Source organism: Halichoerus grypus, chromosome 4 (genome assembly GCF_964656455.1).
Source record: "Halichoerus grypus chromosome 4, mHalGry1.hap1.1, whole genome shotgun sequence".
Taxonomy (NCBI): Eukaryota; Metazoa; Chordata; class Mammalia; order Carnivora; family Phocidae; genus Halichoerus; species Halichoerus grypus.
Genome location: NC_135715.1, coordinates 101,435,820 through 101,463,316, shown reverse-complemented (window position 1 = coordinate 101,463,316; position 27,497 = coordinate 101,435,820). Strand labels below are relative to the sequence as shown.

Below are 27,497 nucleotides of genomic sequence, written 5' to 3'. Positions count from 1 at the left end.
CATGCATGTTCATAAAAGAGACTTAGCAGTTGCAAAGTGATGTACAGATGTTAGATGTTGCTATCTATTATTCTTAGGATGTTGACTATTTTTTTGTTTAAATATTATTTTGATAGTTATGAGGAGTGTCAAATATTTCTTGAGTATGTAGCTCCTTACCCCCAAGTTGTTACTAATTATTTCAGAAAACATTGTCAATTATCAAAAGCAATTTATAGTAGTGATTTCCAGTTATCTAAAAATTATTATATGCCCCAAAATGCTCTTTAGGAGGAGGGTAAGTAAACAATTAGCTTTTTTTAAAAAAAAAAAAATCAGGATTAATATACAGTTTTTCATGTTGGAATTGCAGTTTCCTAATACTGTTACCTAGATATCTTATCATCAAATAAGAACAGATGGCCCAAATTCTTTCTCAGTATTTCATGAGAATTTTGTTTTGGGAATAAAAGAGGAAAAGGGAACTACAAGAACAAAAGTGCAGTTAAGAACATGAGCTATTGTAAAAGGATCAGTTAGTATAATGGGATAAAGATGAAGGTTTGAAGCTACCTTAGACTTCAGAGTTAAGAAACAACTGAGGAGATTGTTTAACACGGAGATTACTGGACACCACTCCGGAGATGGTGTTCAATAGGCCTGGAGTGGGGTCCGGAATATAGGAAATCAAAAAATGCCACATTGAGAAACACTAATCAAGGCAAACGAGCAAAGTCAAGTGCCAATGAGTTAAGTGACTTACTTACTGCCACATATCAAGGCAGTGGCTGTCCCCTGATTCTTGGTCCTATGCTATTTTTTTGAATCATGACCTTTGATGGAGAAAAATCCATAAGAGAGTATTGTTGCAGATGATAAAACATCAAAGAGAAACGAGAAGATCATGTAGAGGGATTTTATGACAAGATCGCTCCACTCAACCAGAGCCTGTGAAATAAACATGTCAGCTGAATTTTAAAGAGAGATTCTATGCCATTCTACTATTTTGAATGATAAAAAGCTAGCTGTTAGCATTAGAAAAAAAGAATTATCAAGAAAGTAAGCAGTTAGCTAAATCACTGGAAAGAAAAAAACCTATCAAGTCAGCTATTTGGAATGGTAAGACAACAGTTTATCAGGATGTTTCAATCTTTACTTGATTTACTCATCATTAAAGAATTATGAAAACTTTTGCCCAAAGTTGGACATTTTCTGCAAATATTGGAATGTTTTTAGGATGGGAGTGGGAATAAGATATACAGCATAATCCTTTTACTTAAAAATCTTGAAAAATTGTCACTCTCTCTTACATTTTGAAGTTATTATTGTCAGCTCCAAACTATGTTATTACTTTTATTTATTTGATGTCAATGTTTTTCCCTCATATTGTTTTTTTAACAGATTTAACTAAATTATCTTTGATGTTGATTCTATTCTTCCTAGAGATCCTAAACTCTGTGATTTTAGTGGAAAATCAGCAATACATTATGTGTCACAAATACAAAGTTTTAGGAAACAGCAGTTATTGGACATTCTAATGAATTCTATGCCAAAACCAGGTAAATACTTCTATCCCACTTTCCCCTTATTGAAAAGCCTTATTAGAAATCTTTCTTTTTCTACATGTATTTGATGGATTCATTTAAAAATATCAAGGCAACAACAATTTATGGAGCAGTGACTATATACAAGGCCCATGACTAGGTATTCTGGGGGATGCAAAGAAATCTAAGACATAGTCCAAATTCTTTTTTTTTTTATTATGTTATGTTAATCACCATACATTACATCATTAGTTTTTGATGTAGTGTTCCATGATTCATTGTTTGCGTATAACACCCAGTGCTCCATGCAGTACGTGCCCTCTTTAATACCCGTCATCAGGCTAACCCATCCCCCCACCCCTGTCCCCTCCAGAACCCTCAGTTTGTTTCTCAGAGTCCATAGTCTCTCATGGTTCGTCTCCCCCTCTGATTTCCCCCCCTTATTCTTCCCTTCCTGCTATCTCCTTTTTTTTTTTTTTTAACATATAATGTATTATTTGTTTCAGAGATACAGGTCTGTGATTCAACAGTCTTACACAATTCACAGCACTCACCATAGCACATACCTTCCCCAATGTCTATCACCCAGCCACCCCATCCCTCCCAACCCCCACCACTCCAGCAACCCTCAGTTTGTTTCCTGAGATTAAGAATTCCTCATTATTGATGAGGTCATATGATACATGTCTTTCTCTGATTGACTTACTTCGCTCGGCATAATACCCTCCAGTTCCATCCATGTCATTGCAGATGGCAAGATTTCATTCCTTTCGATGGCTGCATAATATTCCATTGTATATATATACCACATCTTCTTTATCCATTTATCTGTTGATGGACATCCCCTAGGCTCTTTCCATAGTTTGGCTATTGTGGACATTGCTGCTATAAACATTGGGGTGCACGTACCCCTTCGGATCCCTACATTTGTATCTTTAGGGTAAATACCCAGTAGTGCAATTGCTGGATCGTATGGTAGCTCTATTTTCAACTTTTTGAGGAACCTCCATACTGTTTTCCAGAGTGGCTGCACCAGCTTCCATTCCCACCAACAGTGTAGGAGGGTTCCCCTTTCTCCACATAACTGCCAACATCTGTCCTTTCCTGACTTGTTAATTTTAGCCATTCTGACTGGTGTGAGGTGGTATCTCACTGAGGTTTTGATTTGGATTTCCCTGATGCCGAGCGATGTTGAGCACTTTTTCGTGTGTCTGTTGGCCATTTGGATGTCTTCTTTGGAAAAAAAGTCTGTTCATGTCTTCTGCCCATTTCCTGATTGGATCATTTGTTCTTTGGGTGTTGAGTTTAATAAGTTCTTCTTTTTTTTTTTTAAAGATTTTATTTATTTGACAGAGAAAGCACAAGCAGAGGGAGAGAGAGGGAGAAGCAGGCTCCCCGCGGAGCAAGGAGCCCAATGTGGGACTTGATCCCAGGACCCTGGGATCGTGACCTGGGCCGAAGGCAGCTGCTTAACCGGCTGAGCCACCCAGGCGTCCCAATAAGTTCTTTATAGATTTTGGATACTAGCCCTTTATCTAATATGTCATTTGCAAATATCTGCTCCCATTCTGTTGGTTATCTTTTGGTTTTGTTGACTGTTTCTTTTGCTGCGCAAAAGCTTTTTATCTTGATGAAGTCCCAATAGTTCATTTTTGCTCTTGCTTCCCTTGCCGTTGGCAATGTTTCTAGGAAGAAGTTGCTTTGGCTGAGGTCGAAGAGGTTGCTGCCTGTGTTCTCCTCAAGGATTTTGATGGACTCCTGTCTCACATTTAGGTCTTTCAACCATTTTGAGTCTATTTTTGTGTGTGGTGTAAGGAAATGGTCCACTTTCATTCTTCTGCATGTGGCTGTCCAATTTTCTGAACACCATTTGTTGAAGAGACTGTCTTTTTTCCATTGGACATTCTTTCCTGCTTTGTCGAAGATTAGTTGACCATAGAGTTGAGGGTCCATTTCTGGGCTATCTATTCTGTTCTCTGTTACATTGATCTGTGTCTTTTTTTTTTTTTTAAAGGTTTTATTTATTTTTTTGAGAGAGAGAGAATGAGAGAGAGCAGATGAGAGGGGGGAGGGTCAGAGGGAGAAGCAGACTCCCTGCCGAGCAGGGAGCCCAATGCAGGACTCGATCCAGGGACTCCAGGATCATGACCTGAGCTGAAGGCAGTTGCTTAACCAACTGAGCCACCCAGGCGCCCGATCTGTGTCTGTTTTTGTGTCAGTACCATACTGTCTTGATGATTACAGCTTTGTAATAGAGCTTGAAGTCCGGGATTGTGATGCCACCAGCTTTGCTTTTCTTTTTCAACATTCCTCTGGCTATTCGGGGTCTTTTCTGGTTCCATACAAATTTTAGGATTATTTGTTCCATTTCTTTGAAAAAAGTGGATGGTATTTTGATAGAGATTGCATTGAATGTGTAGATTGCTCAAGGTAGCATTGACATCTTCACAATATTTGTTCTTCCAATCCATGAGCATGGAACGTTTTTCCATTTCTTTGTGTCTTCCTCAATTTATTTCAGGAGTGTTTTATAGTTTTCTGAGTACAGATCCTTTGCCTCTTTGGTTAGATTTATTCCTAGGTATCTTATGGTTTTGGGTGCAATTGTAAATGGGATCGACTCCTTAATTTCTCTTTCTTCTGTCTTGTTGTTGGTGTATAGGAATGCCACTGATTTCTGTGCATTGATTTTATATCCTGCCACTTTACTGAATTCCTGTATGAGTTCTAGCAGTTTTGGGGTGGAGTCTTTTGGGTTTTCCACATAAAGTATCATATCATCTGCAAAGAGTGAGAGTTTGACTTCTTTGCCAATTTGGATGCCTTTTATTTCTTTTTATTGTCTGATTGCTGTGGCTAGGACATCTAGTACTATGTTGAATAGCAGTGGTGATAGTGGACATCCCTGCCGTGTTCCTGACCTTAGGGGGAAAGCTCTCAGTTTTTCCCCATTGAGAATGATATTCGCTGTAGGTTTTTCATAGATGGCTTTTATGATATTGAGGTATGTACCCTCTATCCCTATACTCTGAAGAGTTTTGATCAAGAAAGGATGCTGTACTTTGTCAAATGCTTTTTCTGCATCTATTGAGAGGATCCTATGGTTCTTGTTCTTTCTTTTATTAATGTATTGTATCACATTGATTGATTTGCCGATGTTGAGCCAACCTTGCAGCCCAGGGATAAATCCCACTTGGTCATGGTGAATAATCCTTCTAATGTACTGTTGGATCTATTGGCTAGTATTTTGGTGAGAATTTTTGCGTCCATGTTCATCAGGGATATTGGTCTGTAATTCTCCTTTTTGATGGGGTCTTTGTCTGGTTTTGGGATCAAGGTAATGGTGGCCTCATAAAACGAGTTTGGAAGTTTTCCTTCCATTTCTATTTTTTGGAACAGTTTCAGAAGAATAGTATTAATTCTTCTTTAAATGTTTGGTAGAATTCCCCTGGGAAGCCATCTGGCCCTGGGCTTTTTTGGGGGGGGGAGGGGGAGATTTCTGATGACTGCTTCAATTTCCTTAGTGGTTATAGGTCTGTTCAGGTTTTCTATTTATTCCTGGTTCAGTTTCAGTAGTTGATACATCTCTAGGAATGCATGCATTTCTTCCAGATTATCTAATTTGCTGGCATAGAGTTGCTCATGATATGTTCTTATAATTGCTTGTATTTCTTTGGTGTTGGTTGTGATCTCTCCTCTTTCATTCATGATTTTATTTATTTGGGTCATTTCTCTTTTCTTTTTGATAAGTCTGGCCAGGGGTTTATCAATCTTGTTAATTCTTTCAAAGAACCAGCTCCTAGTTTCATTGATCTGTTCTACTGTTCTTTGGTTTCTATTTCATTGATTTCTGCTCTGATCTTTATTATTTCTCTTCTCCTGCTGGGTTTAGGCTTTATTTGCTGTTCTTTCTCCAGCTCCTTTAGGTGCAGGGTTAGGTTGTGTATTTGAGACCTTTCTTATTTCTTGAGAAAGGCTTGTATTGCTCTATACTTTCCTCTTAGGACTGCCTTTGCTGCATCCCAAAGATTTTGAACAGTTGTGTTTTCATTTTCATTTGTTTCCATGAATTTTTTTAATTCTTCTTTAATTTCCTGGTTGACCCATTCATTCTCTAGTAGGATGCTCTTTAGCCTCCATGTACTTGAGTTCTTTCCGACTTTCCTGCTGTGATTGAGTTCTAGTTTCAAAGCATTGTGGTCTGAAAATATACAGGGAATGATCCCAATCTTTTGGTACCAGTTGAGACCTGATTTGTGACCTTGGATGTGATCTATTCTGGAGAATGTTCCATGGGCACTAGAGAAGAATGTGTATTCTGTTGCTTTGGGATGGAATGTTCTGAATATATCTGTGAAGTCCATTTGGTGCAGTGTGTCATTTAAAGTCTTTATTTCCTTGTTGATCTTTTGCTTAGATGATCTGTCCATTTCAGTGAGGGGGGTGTTAAAGTCCCCCACTATTATTGTATTGTTGTCGATGTGTTTTTTTGCTTTTGTTATTAATTGGCTTGTATAATTGGCTGCTCCCATATTAGGGGCATAGATATTTACAGTTGTTAGATCTTCTTATTGGATAGACCCTTTAAGTAGGATATAGTGTCCTTCCTCATCTCTTATTACAGTCTTTGGTTTAAAATCTAATTTGTCTGATATAAGGATTGCCACCCCAGGTTTCTTTTGATGTACATTAGCATGGTAAATGGTTTTCCACCCCCTCACTTTCAACCTGGGGGTGTGTTTCGGTCTAAAATGAGTCTCTTGCAGACAGCATATCAATGGGTCTTGTTTTTTTATCCAATCTGATAGCCTGTGTCTTTTGATTGGGGCATTTAGCCCATTTACATTGAGGGTAAGTATTGAAAGATATCAATTTAGTGCCATTGTATTGCCTGTAAGGTGACTGTTACTGTATATTGTCTGTGTTCCTTTCTGGTCTATGATACTTTTAGGCTCTCTCTTTGCTTAGAGGATCCCTTTCAATATTTCTTGTATGGCTGGTTTCGTGTTTGCAAATTCTTTTAGTTTTTGTTTGTCCTGGAAGCTTTTACTCTCTCCTTCTATTTTCAATGACAGCCTAGCTGGATATAGTATTCTTGGCTGCATATTTTTCTCATTTAGTGCTCTGAATATATCATGCCAGTCCTTTCTGGCCTGCCAGGTCTCTGTGGATAGGTCTGTTGCCAATCTAATGTTTCTACCATTGTAGGTTACAGATCTCTTGTCCTGAGCTGCTTTCAGGATTTTCTCTTTGTCTCTGAGACTCTTAAGTTTTACTATTAGATGTCGGGGTGTTGACCTATTTTTATTGATTTTGATGGGGGTTCTCTATGCCTCCTGGATTTTGATGCCTGTTTCCTTCCCCAAATTAGGTAAGTTCTCTGCTATAATTTGCTCCAATATACCTTCTGCCTGTCTCTCTTTCTTCTTCTTCTGGGTTCCCAATTATTCTAAAATTGTTTTGTCTTATGGTATCCCTTCTCTCGAATTCTGCCCTCGTGATCCAGTAGTTGTTTATCTCTCTTTCTCAGCTTCTTTATTTTCCATCATTTGGTCTTCTATATCACTATTTCTCTCTTCTGCCTCATTTATCCTAGCAGTTAGAGCCTCCATTTTTGATTGCACCTCATTAATAGCCTTTTTGATTTCAACTTGGTTAGATTTTAGTTCTTTTATTTCTCCAGAAAGGGTTTCTCTAATATCTTCCATGCTTTTTTCAAGCCCAGCTAGTATCTTTTTTTTTTTTTTTCAAAGATTTTATTTATTCATTTGAGAGAGAATGAGATAGAGAGAGAGCATGAGAGGGGGGAGGGTCAGAGGGAGAAGCAGACTCCCTGCTGAGCAGGGAGCCCGATGTGGGACTCGATCCCGGGACTCCAGGATCATGACCTGAGCTGAAGGCAGTCGCTTAACCAACTGAGCCACCCAGGCGCCCAAGCCCAGCTAGTATCTTTAAAATCATCATTCTGAACTGTAGTTCTGACATGTTACTAATGTCCGTATTGATTAGGTCCCTGGCAGTCAGTACTGCCTCTTGTTCTTTTTTTTGAGGTGATTTTTTCCGTCTTGTCGTTTTGTCCAGAGGAGAATAGATGAATGAGAGAACAAAATGCTAACAGGGTAACAACGTCCCCAGAAAAATATACACTAAACAAATCAGAAGAGACCTGAAACTGGGGGAAAAGAAAGGGAAAGAAAGAAAAAAGAAAAAAAAAGTAAAAATTATAAAAATGAACAAACAAACAAAAACAAAACCAGAATATGATCAAATATGATCAGGCTGGTGCATAGATCAGTGCCACACACTAGATTTTGGGCGTATTTTGGTCCGTTAGAAGAAAGTGCCTCCCAAAATTTTAAAGAAAGAAAAACTTATATATGTACAAAAATAAGGGTTAATACGATGAAGGGATGGAATATGACTGTAAAGATGAAAATTATAAAAGATTTTATAAAAGGAATTAATAAGGTAAGAAGTTGGTTGAAAAAAGAAAGAAGAGGATTTAAAAAAAAAAAAAAGGAAGAGAATGTGATCAGGCAGGAGACTAGAACAAAGCCATACACTAGAGATTTAGGGTATATTTTGGTCTGTTAGAAGAAACTGTATCCCAAAATTTTAAAGAGAGAACAACATATATATATATATATACCAAAAATAAGGTTAACTACTATGAAGGGATAGAATATGACTCTAAAAATGAAAAATAAAAATGTTTTTTAAAAAAGGGATTGATAAGATGTTGGTTGAAAATGGGAAAAAGAAAAATTAAAAAAAAGTTAAAAAAATTAACTTTGAAAGAGTAAAGAATCATGGTAAAAAAGCCATGAATTCTATGTGCAGTATTCCCCTAGCGCTGGAGTTCTGCCGTTCTCACTGATTGGTAAACCTGGTCTTGGCTGGCTGTTCTCGCTGATCTTCTGGGGGAGGGGCCTGTTGCCGTGGTTCCCAAATGTCTTTGCCGGAGGCGGAATTGCCCCGCCCTTGCCCGGTCCGGGCTAAGTAATCTGCTCGGGTTTGCTCTCCGGAGCTTTTGTTCCCTGCAAGCTTTCCGTACAGCTTTGGAGGCCGAGAGTGAAAATGGCGGCCTCCCAGTCTCCGCCCCGGAGGAGCCGAGAACTCAGGGCCCCGCTCCTCAGTGCGCCCCCAGAGAAAAGCAGTCAGTCACTCCCGTCTCCTCGGTCTCCGGCTGCACTCCGTGCTCACCCGGCCTGTGACCGAGCTTTTCTATCTCTGGCACCCGACCCCGGGTGGAGTCTCCAAATCCAGCAGATCCCTGCAGTGCGCTCCCGCACCTCTCCTCCCGGGGGAGGAAGGGGAGTCTCCCCGGATCTGCCGCTTGTCGGGTCCCTGCTGGAGCAGCAGTGGCCCGACTGTGCCGCGGATCACGGCTTATGGCAACTCCGAGCCTAGAGCCCGCGCCTGGGCTCTGTCTCTACAGCCGGCTTCCCCGCTCCGATACCTGGGAGCTCTGCCGCACTCAGGCACTCCCGGTCTTTCTGTGACCCCGAGGGTCCTGAGACCACACTGTCCCACGAGGCTTCTACCTCCCACTTAGCCAGTGGAGCGATGTCTCTCAGCGGAGCAGACTTCTAAAATTCCCGATTTTGTGCTCCGCGGCTCTATCACTTGCCAGAAGCGGCTGACGAAGGCCCCCTCCCCCGCCGTCTATCTTCCCGAATATCGCCTCAGATTCACGCACGTCCTACCTTCCAGAAAGTGGTCGCTTTTCTGTTCAGAGAGTTGCTGCTATTCTTTTCTTCGATCTCCTGTTGAGTTCGTAGGTGTTCAGAATGGTTTGATCCCTATCTAGCTGAATTCCTGGGACCAGAAAAAATTTAGGTCTCCTACTCCTCCGCCATCTTGCTCCTCCATGGTCCAAATTCCTGAAAGTGTTCAGTATGGTCAGGGAGGCATCACGTAAGTCAGGAGAGAAAGAGCTTTTTGTGAGCTTGAAAGGGGACAAGGGACAGACCATGGTCCTTAAATGCTAGATAGGATTTGGAAAGAAGAGAGAGGCACCTGGGTGGCTCAGTTGGTTGGGCGTCCAACTCTTGGTTTCTGCTCAGGTCCTGATCTTATGGGTTGTGGGATAGAACCCCACCTCGGGCTCCTTGCTTGGTGGGGAGTCTGCTTGAAAGAGTCTCTCCCCCTTCCCCTGCTTGCTTGGATTCTCTCTCTCTCTCTCAAAATAAATAAATAAATCCTTAAAAAAAGGATTTGGAAGGAAGAGAAAAAGACACAAGGTTTGATATAGGTGGGGAGAAAGAGTCTGAGCAAAGACACAGAAATAGAGAGAAAAGTAAAATGAAAAAAGTTCCACTGAGCAACATGTGACCTTGTGAAAGCTGCTTGGCTTTCTTGTCTGATTGGCTTTTATTTGAAGCTTCTGGTCAGGGAACAAGGCTATCCCTAGTAAGGTTTCATGATAGAGGTGAGACCCAATCTGGTCCATCATTGAGAAACGATGGGATTTGATTTGGTGGAGCAGAGGCATCATGGTGTAAGTGAGCCTCGCTTATCCGAGGGGCAAACAAGAGACTAGAAAGTTTGTTTTGGGGAACAGGAATACATAGTCAGATCAGATACCTAAAGAAACTGGGTCCATTGAAGACTGATTGAATGCAGATTTTTTTTTGATAAAATAGAGTCACTAAAGAATTTTAAGCCAGGGAATGATGAAAGCCATGTTTTAGGAAAATTAAACTGTTGTTATTGTGTAGAATGGATTCAAAGGAAGGGACTCATAGCAGGGAGCTCTATTAAGAGACTGTGGAAGTGCCTGTGTGTGATGACAAGGACCAGAAAAGAGTCCCGGGCTTGGTGTGGGACTGTGCCTGACGTGTGCTGGGTGCGGTGAGCCCAAGAGCTGTTGTAAAAGAAGAACTGACGGAACTTAGTGATGTAAAGCCGACAGAGACAAAAGTCGAGAGAGTTCAATCAAATATGATTCAGCCCTGGGAAGGGGGGAGATGGAAAGACAATCAGCAAAAGAGAAGACCACTCTGGTTTGGTGAGGATATTGAAGGTAATGGGTTCCAAAGCATTGCATTTGTTGGAACCTTGGGACTTCCAAGTAGCGATGTTCTGTAGGACAGGGCTGTGGGAAGGGATGATTTGGTATGTTCGTTTGGGAGGTCACTACAAAAAGGAGATTGTGAGGATCTGGAAGTGGGTAAGATCACTGGAGGATTGCAAGGGGCTGAGCCCAGGAGGCATACCCACAGTTAGAGAGTGGTGTGCACATAGGGACCCAGGGCAGTGAGAAAGAGAAGAGGGAACTGGGAGAGAGTTGCTAGAAGCAAGGAGTGGGAAAATGCCAACTTGGAAAAGAGGTTGCAAAGCAGATGTGGTAAGGAAGTGTGAAGTTTCAATGACAGGATAGAGGCAGAAGATAGATTGCAAGGAGTAAGGAAGGAAAATTTGGTAAAGAAATGGAGGATCTGAGCAGAGACAAATCTTGTGCAATTTTGTATCAGTTACAAAATAAATGGAAGAGCCATCGAAATAGGAAGAAGTTTTCATCGAAGAGCCTGCCTTTATTTGAAGAAGTCACGATAGCAGGAGGGGGATGCATATGAGAGCAGTCCCAGGAACTAACGGGGAGTTCACCTTTTGGTGTTCAGAACTCTGCCAATTTAATGTGGCTTCAAGTGCTAGACATAAAATGTGCCTGGTCTTGATAACTATAGAACAAATGTAATTTCCAAACCCATTGTTAGGGGTTTCACTTGGCAACTTTGCCTAACTTTTGTTTTTTTAAACAAACAAAAACCCATCCATTTTGTGGACTCTTGTACTCACAACCTTCCTGTGAAAATTGTTGCCTGAAGTTTCATCAGGATCCCAGACCACTATTTTAGGAAAATCTTGGACAAAATGGAACTGGTTTTAGAACCAAGAGCTAGATCTTTCTATGAAATTGATAGAGATGAGTCTTATTACAACACATTATTCTGTTTCTTTTGGCAGAAAGACATGCTGAATCATTGCTTGACATTTGTCATGATACAAACTCTTCTCCAACTGATATGATGACAGTTACTACAAACCAAAATATAATCATCAGCAGCAGTGAGGTAAGATGTTCTCTTTAAAGAAACTAACAAAAAATGGATAACCTACTCCATCTACAACTTCATTTGTATTGCTTGAATATTTTATAACAGTCACATATTACAATTATATTTTTAATCACAAAGTAATTGAAAGCACAATTAATAAGACAGTGTTCCACAAATTTAATCTCACAGCAGTAATTAACTAATCAACTCGGAGTCTTGAGCATTGTGTGTGTGTGTGTATGTGTGTGTACATCTAATACCACAGAATATTGAACCCATGCTAAATAATAAAATATAGCTTGTGTTTATGTGTGTTAATGTGGAAAAAGAGAAGACCATTAATCTGATCATTTCAAATCCATCAGAGGGTACCATAAAGAAGGTGCCTCTTCTTGGCCCCAGTCACAATCCCCCCAGCCCCCCCCCCCCCCCGCCCCATCATGATGAATGAATCCACAAAAAGTCCCTCACAGGTCAGTAACAGTACTAGTAACAAATAGTGTAATCCATAGAAAACTGTGAACTGATACACAGTATATACAACAAACTGGTAACAGTGGTTGCCTCCTGGGAGAGAATTGGAGACGAACTGTGCACTGTGTCCTCATTTGTACCTTTTCAATTTTTATAAAAATTAACATAGCCCAGACAGTTAAAAATATTGCTATCCTATATTTTTTTGGTAAGAAAAAATATGGCCACAAATTGTTTATTTTTAAAAGTTAATGGGGGGGGGGGTGCCTGGGTGGCTCAGTTGGTTAAGCATCTGCCTTCAGCTCAGGTCATGATCCCGGGGTCCTGGGATGGAGCCCCGTGTTGGGTTCTCTGCTCAGCAGGGAGCCTACTTCTCCTTTTCCCTCTGCTGCTCCCCCTGCTTGTGCTCTCTCGCTCTCTCTGTCAAATAAATAAATAAAATCTTTATTTAAAAAAAGTTAATGAGGTATGGACTATAATATTTATCAACAAGGACTTTTGGAGATGGTGGAGTAAAGACTTTTCAGTCCCTTTCTCCTCCGAAAAATCATCCCAAAACAACAAAGAAAACAAAAACCAAAAATTTAATTTGAAAAAATTTCTTGGGGCACCTGGGTGGCTCAGTTGGTTAAGTGCCGCCTACAGTTCAGGTCATGATCCCAGGGTCCTGGGATTGAGCCCCGTGTAGGGCTCCCTGCTCAGTGGGGAGTTTGCTTCTCCCTCCTCCTCTGCCCCCACCCCGCTTGTTTTCTCTCTGTCTCTCAAATAAATAAATAAATAAAATCTTTAAAAAAAAAAACAAATGTTCTTGTTTTGAAATAATTATAGATTCATAGGAACTTATAAAAATAGTACAAAGACATCCTGTGTAAACTTCACCAGCTTCCCCCAATGGGAACTATTATCATAACTATAGCAGATTGTCAAAACTGGGAAGTTGATATTGACACATTACAATTAACTAAACTACAGACCTTGCTTGGATTTCACTAGAATTCGCATACATTCCTTTTTCTTTCTTTCTCTGTGCGTGTCTGAGTATACAATTCTGTGACTTTTTTTAAAGATTTTATTTATTTATTTATTTTAGAGAGAGAGTCCCCATGCTGAGTGGGGAGCCCCACGGGGGCTGATCCCATAACCCCGAGACCATGACCCGAGGCGAAACCAAGACTCGGTCACCCAACCAATTGAACCACCGAGGCGCCCCTGGTTCTGTGACATTTCATCCCTTGAATCACCAGAATCAAAATATGAAACTGTCACCACAAGGGAATTCCTCTCCTACTACCCTCTTTATAGCCACACCCTCTTCCTTTCCGTAACCCCTGGCAACCACTGATCTGTATACCATCTCCATAATTTTGTCATTTTGAGAATGTCATATAAATGGGATTATCATACATAAAAACTTTTGAGATTGGCTTTTTCTACTCAGCATAATGCTCTTGAGATAGATCCAAGTTGTATCAAGTTTCTTTACGTTGCTAAGTAGTATTCTATGGCACAAATATTCACAGTTTGCTTAACCATTCACCTGTTGAGAGACATTTGGGTTGTTTCCAGCTTGGGGCTATTATATATAAAGCAGCTATGAGCAATTGTGTATAGATTTCTGTACAAACATGAATTTTCATTTCTCTAGGATACATGTCCAGGAATCCATTTACTGGGTTATATGGTAAATGTATGTGTAACTTTTAAAAAAACTGTCAATTTTTCAGAGTGGCTTTATCATTTTATATTCTCATCAGCAATGAATGAGATGTCCAGTTTTTCTGTACCCTGGCCAGCATTTAGCACTATCAGTATTTTTTTTTAAACTGTCTTAATAGATGTATGGTGGTCTCTCATTGTGGTTTTAATTTGCATTTCCCTAATGACTGATGTTGAACATTTTTTCATGGGTTTATTATTCCCCATTAGCATAAATTATTCAAACTTTTATCCATTTTCTGATTGGATTGTTTGTTTTCTTACTGTTGTGTTTAGAGAATTCCTTATATGTTCTGGATATGTGATTTGCAAATATTTTCTACTAGTCAGTAGGAAGAACTGGCTTGTTATTTTCACCTTTGTAACATGGCTTTCATCAAACAGTTTTTCATTTTGATGAAAACCAATTTATCTATTTCTTATGGGTCTTAATTCTCATGTTATATCTAAGAATTCTTTTACTTGATCTGGGTCCTGGTTACACAAATGTTCAGTTTATAAAAATTTACGAGTCTATGCACTTTTCTGAATGCATGCTACACTTAAATTGAAAGTAATGCCAAGGGGAGGGGTATGCTTTCAAATATCTGAGAAAAGAATTGTTTTCAACCTCAGATTCTATATCCAAACTATAAATCAAGTATTAGGGTTGAATAAAGACATTTTTCAGACATACAAACACTCAAGCACTTTACTTCGCAAATACCTTTTAAGGAAGCTACTATGTGCCCTATTAAATCAAAGGAATAGAGGGGCAGCTGGCTGCTCAGTAGAGCATGTGACTCTGGAAACTGGGGTTGTAAACTCAAGCCCCATGTTGTGTATAGAGATTACCTAAAATAAATAAATAAATAAATAAAATCTTTTTTAAAAATTAAGGGAATAGATAAAAATAAAGAAGGAAAATTGGACCCATGATGCAGGCAATCTGGAATCTAACACAAGAGAGAGAGAATCATTGGTATAATGGAGAAGGCAAGTTCCAGGGCGTCAGCCATGTATCTGGTCTAGGGAACAAAGAGCTGAGATAATTTGGGGTGGGGGAGGGGAGAAGAGCAGGATAATGGAGATTTCCAGGAAGGAAATGGAACTAATATATTATCTGATATATTTAGCCAAGTGGAGAAATCACTGGAGGTTGGAAAGATTTAGGCATTAAAAAATATATAAGAAAATGAGTAAAACAAAACAGAAATAAAAACGGGGTATAAGAGTATGAAATTGTCTACTATAATAAAAAATCAGTAGGTAATATTTCATTTTCGTGACTTAGAAGATAGCAGAACAATAGTATTATCTAGAGATCTGGAAGAAAACACCAAAAGAAACAATTAAAAGACTGGAAGTGGTTATCTCAGAGAGAAAGGGTGGGGAAGGAAAATGATGACCTTTTTGTTATAAGTTTTTTTACCATTATTTGACTTTTTAAAAATATGCAAGTTTGATAAACATTGAAATTAATTAAAAATTAAAATATAGAAATGGTTAGGGCATCTGGCTGGCTCAGTTGGTAGAGCATGCAACTCTTGATCTTAGGGTCGTGAGTTCGAGCCCCACATTGGGTGTAGAGATTACTTAAAAATAAAATCTTTAGGGGTGCCTGGCTGCTTCAGTTGGTCAAGCCTCTGCTTTCAGCTCAGGTCATGGTCCTGGAATCGAGCCCCACATCGAGCTCCCAGCTCAGGAGGGAGTCTGCTTCTCCCTCTCCCTCTGCTCCTCCCCCTGCTTGTGCTCTCTCTCTCTCGCTCACTCTCTCTCTCAAATAAATAAAATCTTAAAAAAAATAAAATCTTTAAAAATATATGTATAGAAATGTTTAAATCAGGACTCCTTTGGGGCATGGGGGATGAGGTAGAATGGAAATGTGTATTTTTTAGTACTATTATTACTATTTTTTAATATTAAAGAACAGCATAGGGGTGTCTGGCTGGCTCAGTTGGTAGAGCGCACGACTCTTGATCTCGGGGTTGTGAGTTCAAGCCCCACGGTGGGTGTACTTAAAATCTTTAAAAAATAAAAGAAACCCAGCTTATTTAATACTATTGGAATATTTTCCTGTGTGCCTTTATAACTTTTTAGAACAGGTTAAAAACCAAAAACCAAACCAAAGTTGCTTTGATACACTGGTCCTCCACAGGGGGTGATCTTGCATTTGGCAACATTTGGAGACATTTTTGGTGTCACAACGGGTGGAGGTGGCACTGGCCTCTAGGGGGTAGCAGTAGGGGCTGCTAGAGTGCGTAGGATCGCACCCGCAATGGCGAGTTACCCAGCCCTAAAGGTCAGTGGTGGTGAGGCCAAGCGACCCTGCCAAGCAGCAGGTTTTATCACAACATTGAAGGTTGTCTTGGTTTTGGTTACTAATATTACATAGTAATTGAAATAAAATACCTAGAGACCAATCTTTAAAGCGACGGTCATACATTAGAAATTGATACACAAAAACACACTTACTTTTCATTTTTTATGGTATGTTTAAGTAATTTTCTTTTGTAAAAGGACTAAACACCCCTTTACAGCCGTACATGTTTTCCCCATGCAATTTAAAAACGTTTATTGAGCCTTCACTCTATATTTTTCTTATTATGATTGAAATAACTTTGAACTCATTTCTGAGGGAGAAATAGACTCTGACTATTGAACTTGCCTTTTCTCTCTCATGCTTTCTCTCGGGTTTAAATGGTAAAACCCAAGGTCATCCTTCACTTCTGTTCTTTGAATGAAAGCTTGTTTTTCTTTATGGCTGTCTGCAATAGGTTTTTCTAGTTTACAAATAATAGGCAGCTGCCTTGCTTCTGGGATTGCCCTCTGGGAGGCTTTACAGCCTCTCCCAATCTCCTTTCATCTAAGGAGAATCTTCCTTCCCAATTTAATTACGTATGATTTCTCTGCCTCTTTTCTCTTCTGTATGTTTGGGATTCTGTTGTTTGCAGATGAGAATGCTGTACTCTTTTTCTAGTCTAGTGTTATCTCCTGCATCATTGTCAGTGGTTTATGAAGTCCATTTATGTTGGGGCTGTGCTGTTCTAATATTTTCTCTCCTTCACTCATGACTGAGTGTCATTATTTCAATTGTCCTCCTTGTGGCACCCAAGTACATCTTAAAGTCTTTCATATTTAGCATTCTAAAGGAAATTAGAAAATCCGGAGCTGTTTCTGTTTTAGAGTCTTCATTTACATGATAAACTTCAACGTGTATATTATTCCCTACATCCTTTTTGTGTATGTGTGATGTTTATGGTTTTTCAGTTTATTCTATGGAAGAAATTGTTGTCAGGTACTTACAGGTATCACATGTCTTTTATTTTTTTCCTGTACAAAACTTACAAATGGGTTTTAATATCCTTTCTCTTAATTTTGCTTACTGTTATTGATTCTTTTCTTTATGGTCCTTTTTTTAAAGATTTCATTTATTTATTTGAGAGAGAGAGAGAAAGAGAATGAGCGGGGAGGAGGGGCAGGGAGAGAGGGACAAGCAAACTCCCCGCTGAGCAGGGAGCCTGATGGGGGGCTCAATCCCAGGATCCTGAGATCATGACCTGAGCCAGAGGCAGACCAGCTGAGCCTTCTGGTTCTTTTTGAGATTCTTTATTTCAAAAGTTTCATGGTAGCAAGAAAGCAGAGGGTTTAAGAGCTTTGGAACCAGACTTCAGAGTCTGAGTGTGATTCCTGGCTCTACCATAGGGTAGCTACATGACCTTGATTAACCTCTCTGGGCATGTGTGTAAAAAGAAAACAATAGTTCTTACCTTTAGAGTTGGTGTGAGGATTAAATTAGTTAATATGTGTAAGTTGTATAGAGGAGTGTCTAACCCTATATATGTAAATGCTAGTCATCCTCATGGATTTTTGTGGGTAGGTGTGCACACGCTCTGCGTCTTCCAGCTTTTCCAAAAGGACCAACTAATAAATGAACTGAGCAGCTGAGACTGATCACAGCTCATTAATTAACATAGACACCTGATGTGAGAACCAGTTGCATATTAAGACTTCCATATGAAGACTGCTATTTTCCAAAGCTTAGCATAAAAACTTCATTGAATCACTGTAATTATATGAAATCGTAGAAATATATTTTGAGGTCTCATAGAGTGTTCCAGAGTAAGGATCCAAAAAAACTATATATATATATATATAAAGGAAAAATTCAGTGGTTAATAAACATGTGAAACTATCTCTAAATTTTTTTACTAATCAAAGTATGTACATTCAAAGAACAATAAGATGACCCGTTCCATATATTACATCACTAAAAATGAAAAGTGATGATAATTGATAATGGAGAAGATGTAGCAAAACACCCTCATGCACTGCTGGTAGAGTGTAAGTAGTAACTATAAACTTTGCTTCTAAAGTAATGTGTGGGGGCACCTCGATGTCTCAGTTGGTTAAGCATCTGCCTTTGGCTCAAGTCATGATCCCAGGGTCCTGGGATCGAGCCTCGCATCGGGCTCCTTGCTCAGAGAAGAGTCTGCTTCTCCCTCTCCCACCCCCCTGCTTGTGTTCCTGTTCTCACTCTCTCTCTCTCTCTCTCTCTCTCTGTCAAATAAATAAACAAAATCTTTAAGAAAATTTTAAAAAGTAAAGTAATGTGTATAAAACAACTTAAAAATGTTCATACTCTTTTGATTAATAATTCCATATCTAGAAATTTACTCTGAAGAAATAATACAAAATTGGGGTATTCATTGCAAGGATGTTCATAGCACTATGTGTAATAATGAAGAATTAAAAACTGCCTAATAAGCATTATGGGCTTATATGGTAAGACTCATGGGGTTAACTAAACATGACCCTCTGATAGATATTTGTTGAGGGAAAGAATTTACAATTACATTAAAATAATGTTTACTTAGTAAATTGCTATGTAATTTGTACTTGTCTTCAGTGAAAAAGCTGGATAAAACAATGTATGATGCAACTATATTTTATAAATACTTTGGAAAAAGACTAAGGAAGTACTATTTCTATGTTAACAGTGTTTGCTTTTTATTTGTACGATGATAGATTTTTTTCTATTGCATTTTTAAAGATTTTTTTTAATTTCTATATATTCTAAAAAGAGTTCCCTGCTCCCCCTTTGTAAATGAATGGGAAGGAGAAGAAATTTGCCACATAGTGGTAGAATTTTTGAAATGCAGAGAAGAGCAAGCAGTGAAATTCACTACCGTCTAGTATCAGGGTGAACCCGCCCGGGTCTCTTATTTGCCATTGACAACCGGGATAGTCTGAGACAGGGTACCTAACCTTTGCCAGGAGATAGAAAATGCTTTAAAAGCAGGTACTGCAGGGGTGCTTGGGTGACTCAGGCATTAAGTGTCTGCCTTTGGCTCAGGTCATGATCCCAGGGTCCTGGGATCAAGCCCCGCATCAGGTTCCCTGCTCAGCAGGGAGCCTGCTTCTCCCTCTCCCACTCCCCTCTGCTTGTGTTCCCTCTCTTGCTGTGTCTCTGTCAAATAAATAAATAAAATCTTAAAAAAAAAAAAGCAGGTACTGCTGCGTAATAGGTATGACTATGAAGTTATTATGATTCAATACCTAAAACATTTTAATGGCAGTGTAAATAAAGGACTTTACTTCTAGTATTTTCTGTGATAGTTAAAATGAACAAAGTGGGAAAGATTCCCAAGCTCGACTGGGAATGAATGAATGACATATCAGAGGCTTTATGATAGCCTGCCCACCTGTGTGACAGGCATCTGTGTTTAGGGCAAAGACTTTTTATCCAACAGTTCCCTTAAATAGGTAGCTCACCCAGATAATAGAAACCAGAGAGCTAATTGTAACTTACCGGTTATGAGGTGATATTTTAACTACTACTTGCATCTATCACTGTTCTAGACATTAAATAGGGCAAAATCACTGGCAGCAACAACTCCTAAGGGAGGACCCTATCGACAGCAATGAATTCTAATAAGAAAACACTTCTTATTTAGGGAGTTAGGATTACTTTTCATAAATCAAGTTGGCTTTCAACCATCGTTCTTAGCATAATGATTACTTTCTAGAAAGGAGGTTTTTCCTTCCTTGAGAGGTTGCATGCCATGATTAGATCAGAAAGCTGTCATAGTGAAAACTTTAATCAGCTTTGCTGCCTCCTTTCAGTCTAGAGATATCTGTAGCTTCCATATGGGGCAGGGATTTCCATCCTCACCAAATGTAAATGATGCCCCAGGGAGGCATTATGGAAAAAATCATGTTCCTTTGGGGCTGTTCACTGCTGTGGCCAAAGGATTCTTTCCAGTTTCCCACCCAGATGGAATTTGTGGCAGCTTAGCAGCCTGGATGCTGATGTGATAAAAAGTATAAGATATTGAATTTCTATGTGTCTATGTGATTTCAGCTTTGATCTTCATTTTTGATTGTGCAATTAATCATGTCCACGTCTGTCTGAGCCTGGTGCTCCAGGAGGAGATACTTTTCCCATTATTTTAGTCCTAAATACATTCTCCAATTTAAAAGGAATCCACAGTGTGAAACTTTAGCTTAGAAAAATCAATATTCATTCTGTCAACAAAGTAGTACATTGAATAACTGAGTTGCTATTTCATGATATTGCAGGAGTTTGACCAGGATGAGGACTGCAGTCATTCCATATTGGTTAGTGAAGGAGGAGATCCAAGTGGTGATGGACAAGATTGGCAACCCAGGACAGAAGGTATCTGGCTTCTGTCCTTGATGTGTTCACAAAGATAACGCTGATTATTTGGCTCCCCCCCACCCCCACCCCAATTTCAATAGTGCTTGGTAGAGAACTTTAAAAACACAGAAAAGCACAAAGGTCAAGAAAACACGCTCACAGTCCTATTCTTTGGTCCTTTTCTCAGTCAGAGAGTCTTGGCCACTTGCCGGTCAAAATGGCCATCTCTCTTATGTCTCTCTCTTGACTCACTCCACTCCAGCTCAGCCGGCCATCCTCTCCCCCTTTCCTTTTTGTCTGATAACATCTCTCCCCCAATTTCTTTCCTCTCAGAATCTTCCGTCAGCTCCAGGGATCTGTTTTCTTCCAGAACCAAGCATTTCTCCATCAGCTGTTATCCCAGAGCTTCTCTCTTCAGGAAAAGATGGGGGGCTGAACAAGGCACTAAAGCCCCAAGTCTCAGTCTTTTGTTCCGTGAGGACATAAGTCTGGAATTTTCCAGAACAACACCCATTCCAAATATGTTATCTTGTCATTTGCCTGAGTGGCTTTGCATTTAATAGACCACAAGGTATTTGCAGATTCTCACTTTCAGAAAATAGTCTCCACAGCGATCCCAATGATCTGCTCACCTACAAATTTATTAAATTAAATGTTTATTCACACTGCTACTGTTTCTCTTCAGCAATTTTCTGGCTTCCATTTCTAACTCTCCAGGGAGGCTGTCCTCTTGGATTCTTTTCTCCGCAACCCGGTGAACCTCCCCAAACACTGCAGCGCTGTCCCAACCACCCTCTCCTTTGGCCCATTATGCGATGCTGCCCTCTCCTGGGCAGCTCCTGCCTGTCTCAAACTGACTTGGACTCTCCTTTCTCCAGGCTGAGGGCGGAGAATAATTTAGTAACATTTGAAATAATGAACACCATGAAACCTCAAAAACCTAATTAAAATGAAAAAATCCTGGCCCTCTTCCAAACACCCCTTGTGGTCTGACTTTGACTTTCGAACACTTCAAAGCAGAGTTCTCAGAACAATTGTGTCCCAAGTACCCTCCAGGAGGCTAGATAATTTGCTTATTCTACTCAATTTGGAGATGACTTGCCATTTGAGGTGCAGTTAATTCTTTTGAAATAATTTATAATTTTTATAATTTTAAAATACACCGAATTTTCATATAGGAGCCATAACACACGGGTAGGTAACCTCCCCGCTAAGCTCTTGCTTAAAATTTGAGCTTTTATAAGGGGTTCCAAATTTGAAAGAAGCAGTTATGTTTCTTTTTTTTTTTTAATAATGTGCCTTTTATTTATTTTTTTTTAAAGATTTTATTTATTTATTTATTTGAGAGAGAGAGAGAGAGAGAGAAACAGCATGAGAGGGGATAGGGTCAGAGGGAGAAGCAGGCTCCCCGCTGAGCCGGGAGCCCAATGTGGGACTCGATCCCAGGACTCCAGGATCATGACCTGAGCCGAAGGCATTCGCTTAACCAACTGAGCCACCCAGGCGCCCAGCGTATTATGTTTCTGATACATTTTCTTCTCATAGTTATTAGTCTATAGTAGTTACTCTTTTAAGTCATAAGTCTGAAATAACAACATTTGGGGCACTACTGTGCGTTGTATTCATCTTAAGTATCAATATATCTCTTTAACCCCCATTTATGTGTTTCTAACATACTCGAGGCTGTTGATATTTAAGTGCTGGAACACCGTATACTTTCTGCATATGCCATATGAGTATCCTGATGTAGATATACACATTTAATCATTTAGTTTATCTCTGCATGTTCACTGTATTCTATTCAAAAGGGAGCATCACTAAAATATATATAAACTCTATGATGTTTAGATCACACCCACAGACTTTAACAGCTAAATATTCCTGCAGCATGCATTGGCTTAATTATAGGCTTTTATAGATGGTAATTTATAAAATACAATTTATGGCTCCCCTAAAAAAAATCCCTCATCCTTTTCCTTAGTATAAAAATCTTCTTGCACTCGTCAATCAGCTACGTTCCTAGAACGATTATCAGATACAAACCTTGAAGACTACGTTGAGCATGGAAAATTACTCTCTTCATAAATGGAATAAGAACTTATTTCCTAAAATTACTGGGCTTAAAATTTTTTTTTAAGATTTTATTTATTTATTTAACAGAGAGCGACATAGCGAGAGAGGGAACACAAACAGGGGGAGTGGGAGAGGGAGAAGCAGGCTTCCCGCGGAGCAGGGAGCCGGATGCAGGGCCCGATCCCAGGACCCTGGGATCATGACCTGAGCCGAAGGCAGATGCTTAATGACTGAGCCACCCAGGCGCCCCTGGGCTTAAAAATTTTTTAATGCAGTGTATCCATCAGGATTCTTAGTTGCAGATAACAGAATCTACTTTTAATTGAGTTAGAAGTGAAGGAAGTTTTAAAAATATATTAGAAAATTCACAGACCATTGAAAAGCCAAAGGAGAAGAACAGACTCTAGGTTCGATGTCAGGAAGAATTCTTGTAACCACATCTCAAAACTGGCTACTCACCTCCACATCATGCTGCTCTGCCACAACCAGGAAGTTGCTCCCATATCATTCTTGGAAACTCATCCATCTGCTAACAAGCACATCAGCAAAAACAATGACGGCATCTTAACTTTTTTCATAACTCATGTGAATCTGTCTCTCAAGTTGGCTTTCTGAACTCTAGTGGCAAAGGAGACAGGAAAATGTAGTTTAAAAAAAAAATCTGTGTTGAGATTCATGACTTAGGAAATTATAAAAATGTGGAAAAGGTGTCAAAATATTTTGAACTTTAAGGCCCATCAATTTAAACAGAACAAGCAGAAAACACAGGAAAGAAAGATGCTTCTGGAGACAATAATTTTTCATCACTGAATGAATTAGACTCGGCCAATTTTCAGTTTTCATTTTAATAATGGCTGAACATTAGCAATTTAATGATCATTTTCCCACTTTGAATATCAGTTTCACTTCTTTTGTGAAATTACATTTCCGGCTATATTTAAATGTTGCCTCTTAGTTTCTCCTTGCAGTAACATTTTCTGGTGGGGTTACCTTTACCTCTTCTTAAGTGGAAGGATACACAGGAGCAAGTGTTTTACTTCTATATGTGACAATGCATCTTTTCTGGCCCACTGGGTAGGTTCAGAGGCTCCCACGACCATTCACGCTACTCGAGAGACAAAACGGAGAACATTTGTATGTTCCCAGCTGATTTCAGAGTCAGTACGTTCTATAATCTTTTCCCCCCCTATTTGGGATCAACAATTAGGATGGGGCCATTAGTTCTTAACAATTTCCACAAAGGTAGGTATTTCTTATTCTTGCTTATTCTATCTTTGTTTCTTGGTTGGAAAAAAGAAATCAACCAATTAACAAACTAGTGAACACATTAAATTTGCTTAAAAACATTCTGGGTTTATGAGTTCTCAATAACTGTAAAAGTAGTCATTCTTAAGAACATGTTCACATGAATACACTCTGCACAGTTTTCGAACTTCCACAGCAAAGCACTAATTTCACTTAGCCTTTGTAGAGAATAGCCTTTTCACTGATGGTTTAGTTATTAGGAATGCATGCTGATGGTTTTTCTTACTTTAACGTGTCAGCTAGGTTTTGCACTCAGAGATGACGACAAAAATGTTATGAAAGACATCCATCTCCCTTCCAAGTATGAGAGTGGCCCTGAGCATGTCACACAACCTCGTGGTTACCAGTTTCTTTGTCTATAACATGAAGGGCTTGCATCCGATGAGCTCTAAGTTCCTTCCGGCTCTGTAATTCCAAGCCTCTCATTTTGTGCTGATAAATAGTGTGGTGGTAGGATCTTTGAAAAATTTTTAAGAATATATTGACCATCCAAGGGAAAACCTCATTTTTAGAGAAGTGCTCATTGCTATTTTATTAGAAAACATGCAGTCATGTCGTCATATTTGGAAAACATTGGGAAAATCAAATTATTATTATTATTATTATTCAGTAACTTTCCCAAGGTCATCCATGAAGAACAGAGGAGGGATGTAGGTCCAGATCTGTCTGATTCATACCTTCCTTTAATCTTCTCTGCTCTACTTCTTTCCTAGCATTCCATCAGTGGGGCTGATTAAAACCATAGCTCCTCTAGACATAGGGAGACTCACTAAATGGTCCTGAGAAGTAACACAGATAGGACTGAATCCTGGGACACGCACTGGGTCATTCTAGAAGGATACGCCTCTGTGTTCCCACAACACCATTTGTACACTTCTATCACAGTGTTTAACTTGATACACTCTTGGCTTTCTTATTTGCTGTCTTTACTAAGGTCACAGTTGCACCTTATTTCTGTATCTTCAGCATAAAAAGTTAGGCTTGGCATCTACTTAACAAAAGTTTGTTGAATGGAAAAACATGAATACATGAACAAACCTTAAAGTAGCATGGTTCACACTAGTTTTTAAATGTAAATTTAACATGTTATATTGTAAGCAAGCATTGATTCTGCAAGTTGGAACTTTCTGTCTTAAGGGTTATACTGGAAATCATTCCATGGAATCAGATAGGATTTGACCAAAATTCATATACAAGTGAGTTCCTAGGAGGCAAGAAAAATGATCTCATTTAAAGTTCACAATGGTTGTGTGAAGTAGGTGTCATTAGTTGCACTTTACAGAAGGAGGCCTTGTTTTCTCCATCCAGGGAGAAAGCATTGCTCATCATAAAACTTTATTTTATACCTGGAAAGTTTTGTTATGTACTTTTTTTGCTCATGCATCTGTCATTTTTATGTCTTCTTTGGAGAAATGTCTGCTCATGTCTTCTGCCTATTTTTATTTATTTTTATTTTTTAAAAAAGATTTTATTTATTTATTTATTTATTTATTTATTTATTTATTTATTTATTTGACAGAGAGAGACACAGCGAGAGAGGGAACACAAGCAGGGGGAGCGGGAGAGGGAGAAGCAGGCTTCCTGTGGAGCAGGGAGCCCGATGCGGGGCTTGATCCCAGGACCCTGAGATCATGACCTGAGCCAAAGGCAGATGCTTTTTTTTTTTAAATTTTATTATGTTATGTTAGTCACCATACAATACATCATTAGTTTTTGATGTAGTGATCCATGATCCATTGTTTTCGTATAACACCCAGTGCTCCATGCAGTACGTGCCCTCCCTAATACCCATCACCGGGCTAACCAATCCCCCCTCCCCCCTCCCCTCTAAAACCCTGTTTGTTTCTCAGGTCCATAGTCTCTCATGGTTCATCTCTCCCTCTAATTCCCCCCCCGCCCCATTTTTCCCTTCCTTCTCCTAGTGTCCTCCATGTTATTCCTTATGTTCCACAAATAAGTGAAACCATATGATAATTGACTTTCTCTGCTTGACTTATTTCACTTAGCATAATCTCCTCCAGTCCCATCCATGTTGATGTAAAAGTTGGGTATTCATCTTTTCTGATGGCTGAGTAATATTCCATTGTATATATGGACCACATATTCTTTATCCATTCATCTGTTGAAGGGCATCTCGGCTCTTTCCACAGTTTGGCTATTGCAGACATTGCTGCTATGAACATTGGGGTGCATATGGCCCCCGAAGGCAGATGCTTAACCGACTGAGCCACCCAGGCGCCCATTCTGCCCATTTTTTAATTGGATTATTTGCTTTTTGGTGTTGAGTTGTATAAGTTCTTTATATATTTCGGATACTAACCCTTTATCGGATATGTCATTTGCAAATACTTTTTCATTCACTAGGTTGTCTTTTAGTTTTGTTGATTGTTACCTCTGCTATGCAGAGCTTTTTGTTTTGGTGTAATCCCAATAGTTTATTTTTCCTTTTGTTTCCTTTGCCTCAGGAGACCTATCTAGAAAAATGTTGTTATGGCAACATGATATTACCACCTGTGCTCTCTTGGTTTTTTTTTATGGTTTCAGGTTTCATATTTAGGTCCTTAATCCATTTTGAGTTTATTTTTATGTATGGTGTAAGAAAGTGGTCCACTTTTTCATTCTTTTGCATGTAGCTGTTGAGTTTTCCCAACACCATTTGTTGAAGAGACTGTCTTTTCCCCATTGCATGCTCTTGCCTCCTTTGTCATAGGTTAATTGACCATATAATCGTAGATTTATTTTTGGGCTTTCTAGTCTATTCCACATTCTGTAATTATTAAAAACAGATTAGCTAAATAATCAGAAGTAAAATACTCAGTTCCCGGTTGCCACTGGAATTCATTACTTTCTTCTTTTTATCACCGTCATGTGTTTCTATAGGTGTTGAGATTATTGTTACTTTTCCAAGAGATGTCAGTTATCCCCAAGAAATGAGCCAAGAAGATTTACAAGAAAACAAGTAAGGAATTTTCTTTGAAAGGTTAGACTGAAATTTAAGTATGAAGCGATACTTGTGTGATTCACCCTCCAAAAAACACTCTAAAGCAGGGGTTGTAATAAATATTATCATGGCAGGAGCTGGATAATACACATTTTAGTCTTTATGGGTCATATGGTTTCTGTTGCAATGATTCAGCTCTGCAGTAGTAGCTTCAATGCAGTCATAGACAATATGAAAACAAATAGGTATGGCTGTGATCCAATAAAATTGCAAAAACAGACTGAAGGCTGGCTTTGGCCCCTAGGTCAGAGTTTGCTGACCCTACAGCGGTGCCACTTAATATGTGATTTTGTGGTCCTTCTGTTACCAGTCCATGATGAAGTCAGGACAGAACATGAAAATGTAAACGCTTAAAAAGTTGTATTACAATTTGACCAAGTAATTTTAGGTTCACTGATCTGATAATGAAAAAACTGGGATTTGTTTTCATGGTTTTGATTTTTTGCTTTATTCTGATAGTAGTTCACTTTTATTATAAAAGTGCTACAAAAGTTTCATTCCACAATGGATTGGAAAATTTAAAAACCGGTCCTTCCCCAAAGATAGTTTGAGAAGTCCTGGGCTGGTTAATGCCTTTAGAGAAGGAAAAGAGTGCATCCCCTGTGCCTGCACTTTGCCCCTCTGATTTCTCTGCTCGAGGAAATAGGGACTGGGGAAACTATAGTGTGGGGTGCAGAAGGCAGACGATGTGGGGTGTGAGTCAG

At 39.3% G+C, this 27,497-nt stretch overlaps 1 protein-coding gene across 5 annotated transcripts in view; it reads left to right on the top strand.

Annotated features, from left to right (window-relative positions):
• Nucleotides 1-1,516: 1,516 nt before the first annotated feature.
• The window catches only part of MAP3K19 (mitogen-activated protein kinase kinase kinase 19), a 46,069-nt gene continuing 20,088 nt past the window's right edge, over nucleotides 1,517-27,497 (top strand). For 4 of the 5 annotated variants that reach the window (XM_078070711.1, XM_078070712.1, XM_078070709.1 and 1 more), the window contains exons 1-4: nucleotides 1,517-1,538; nucleotides 11,493-11,599; nucleotides 20,336-20,432; nucleotides 26,673-26,751. In XM_078070711.1, coding sequence (XP_077926837.1) covers nucleotides 1,517-1,538; nucleotides 11,493-11,599; nucleotides 20,336-20,432; nucleotides 26,673-26,751 — 305 coding nt within the window. The remainder of the gene's footprint in view (nucleotides 1,539-11,492; nucleotides 11,600-20,335; nucleotides 20,433-26,672; nucleotides 26,752-27,497) is intronic. The other variant, XM_078070708.1, reaches the window with a different exon arrangement.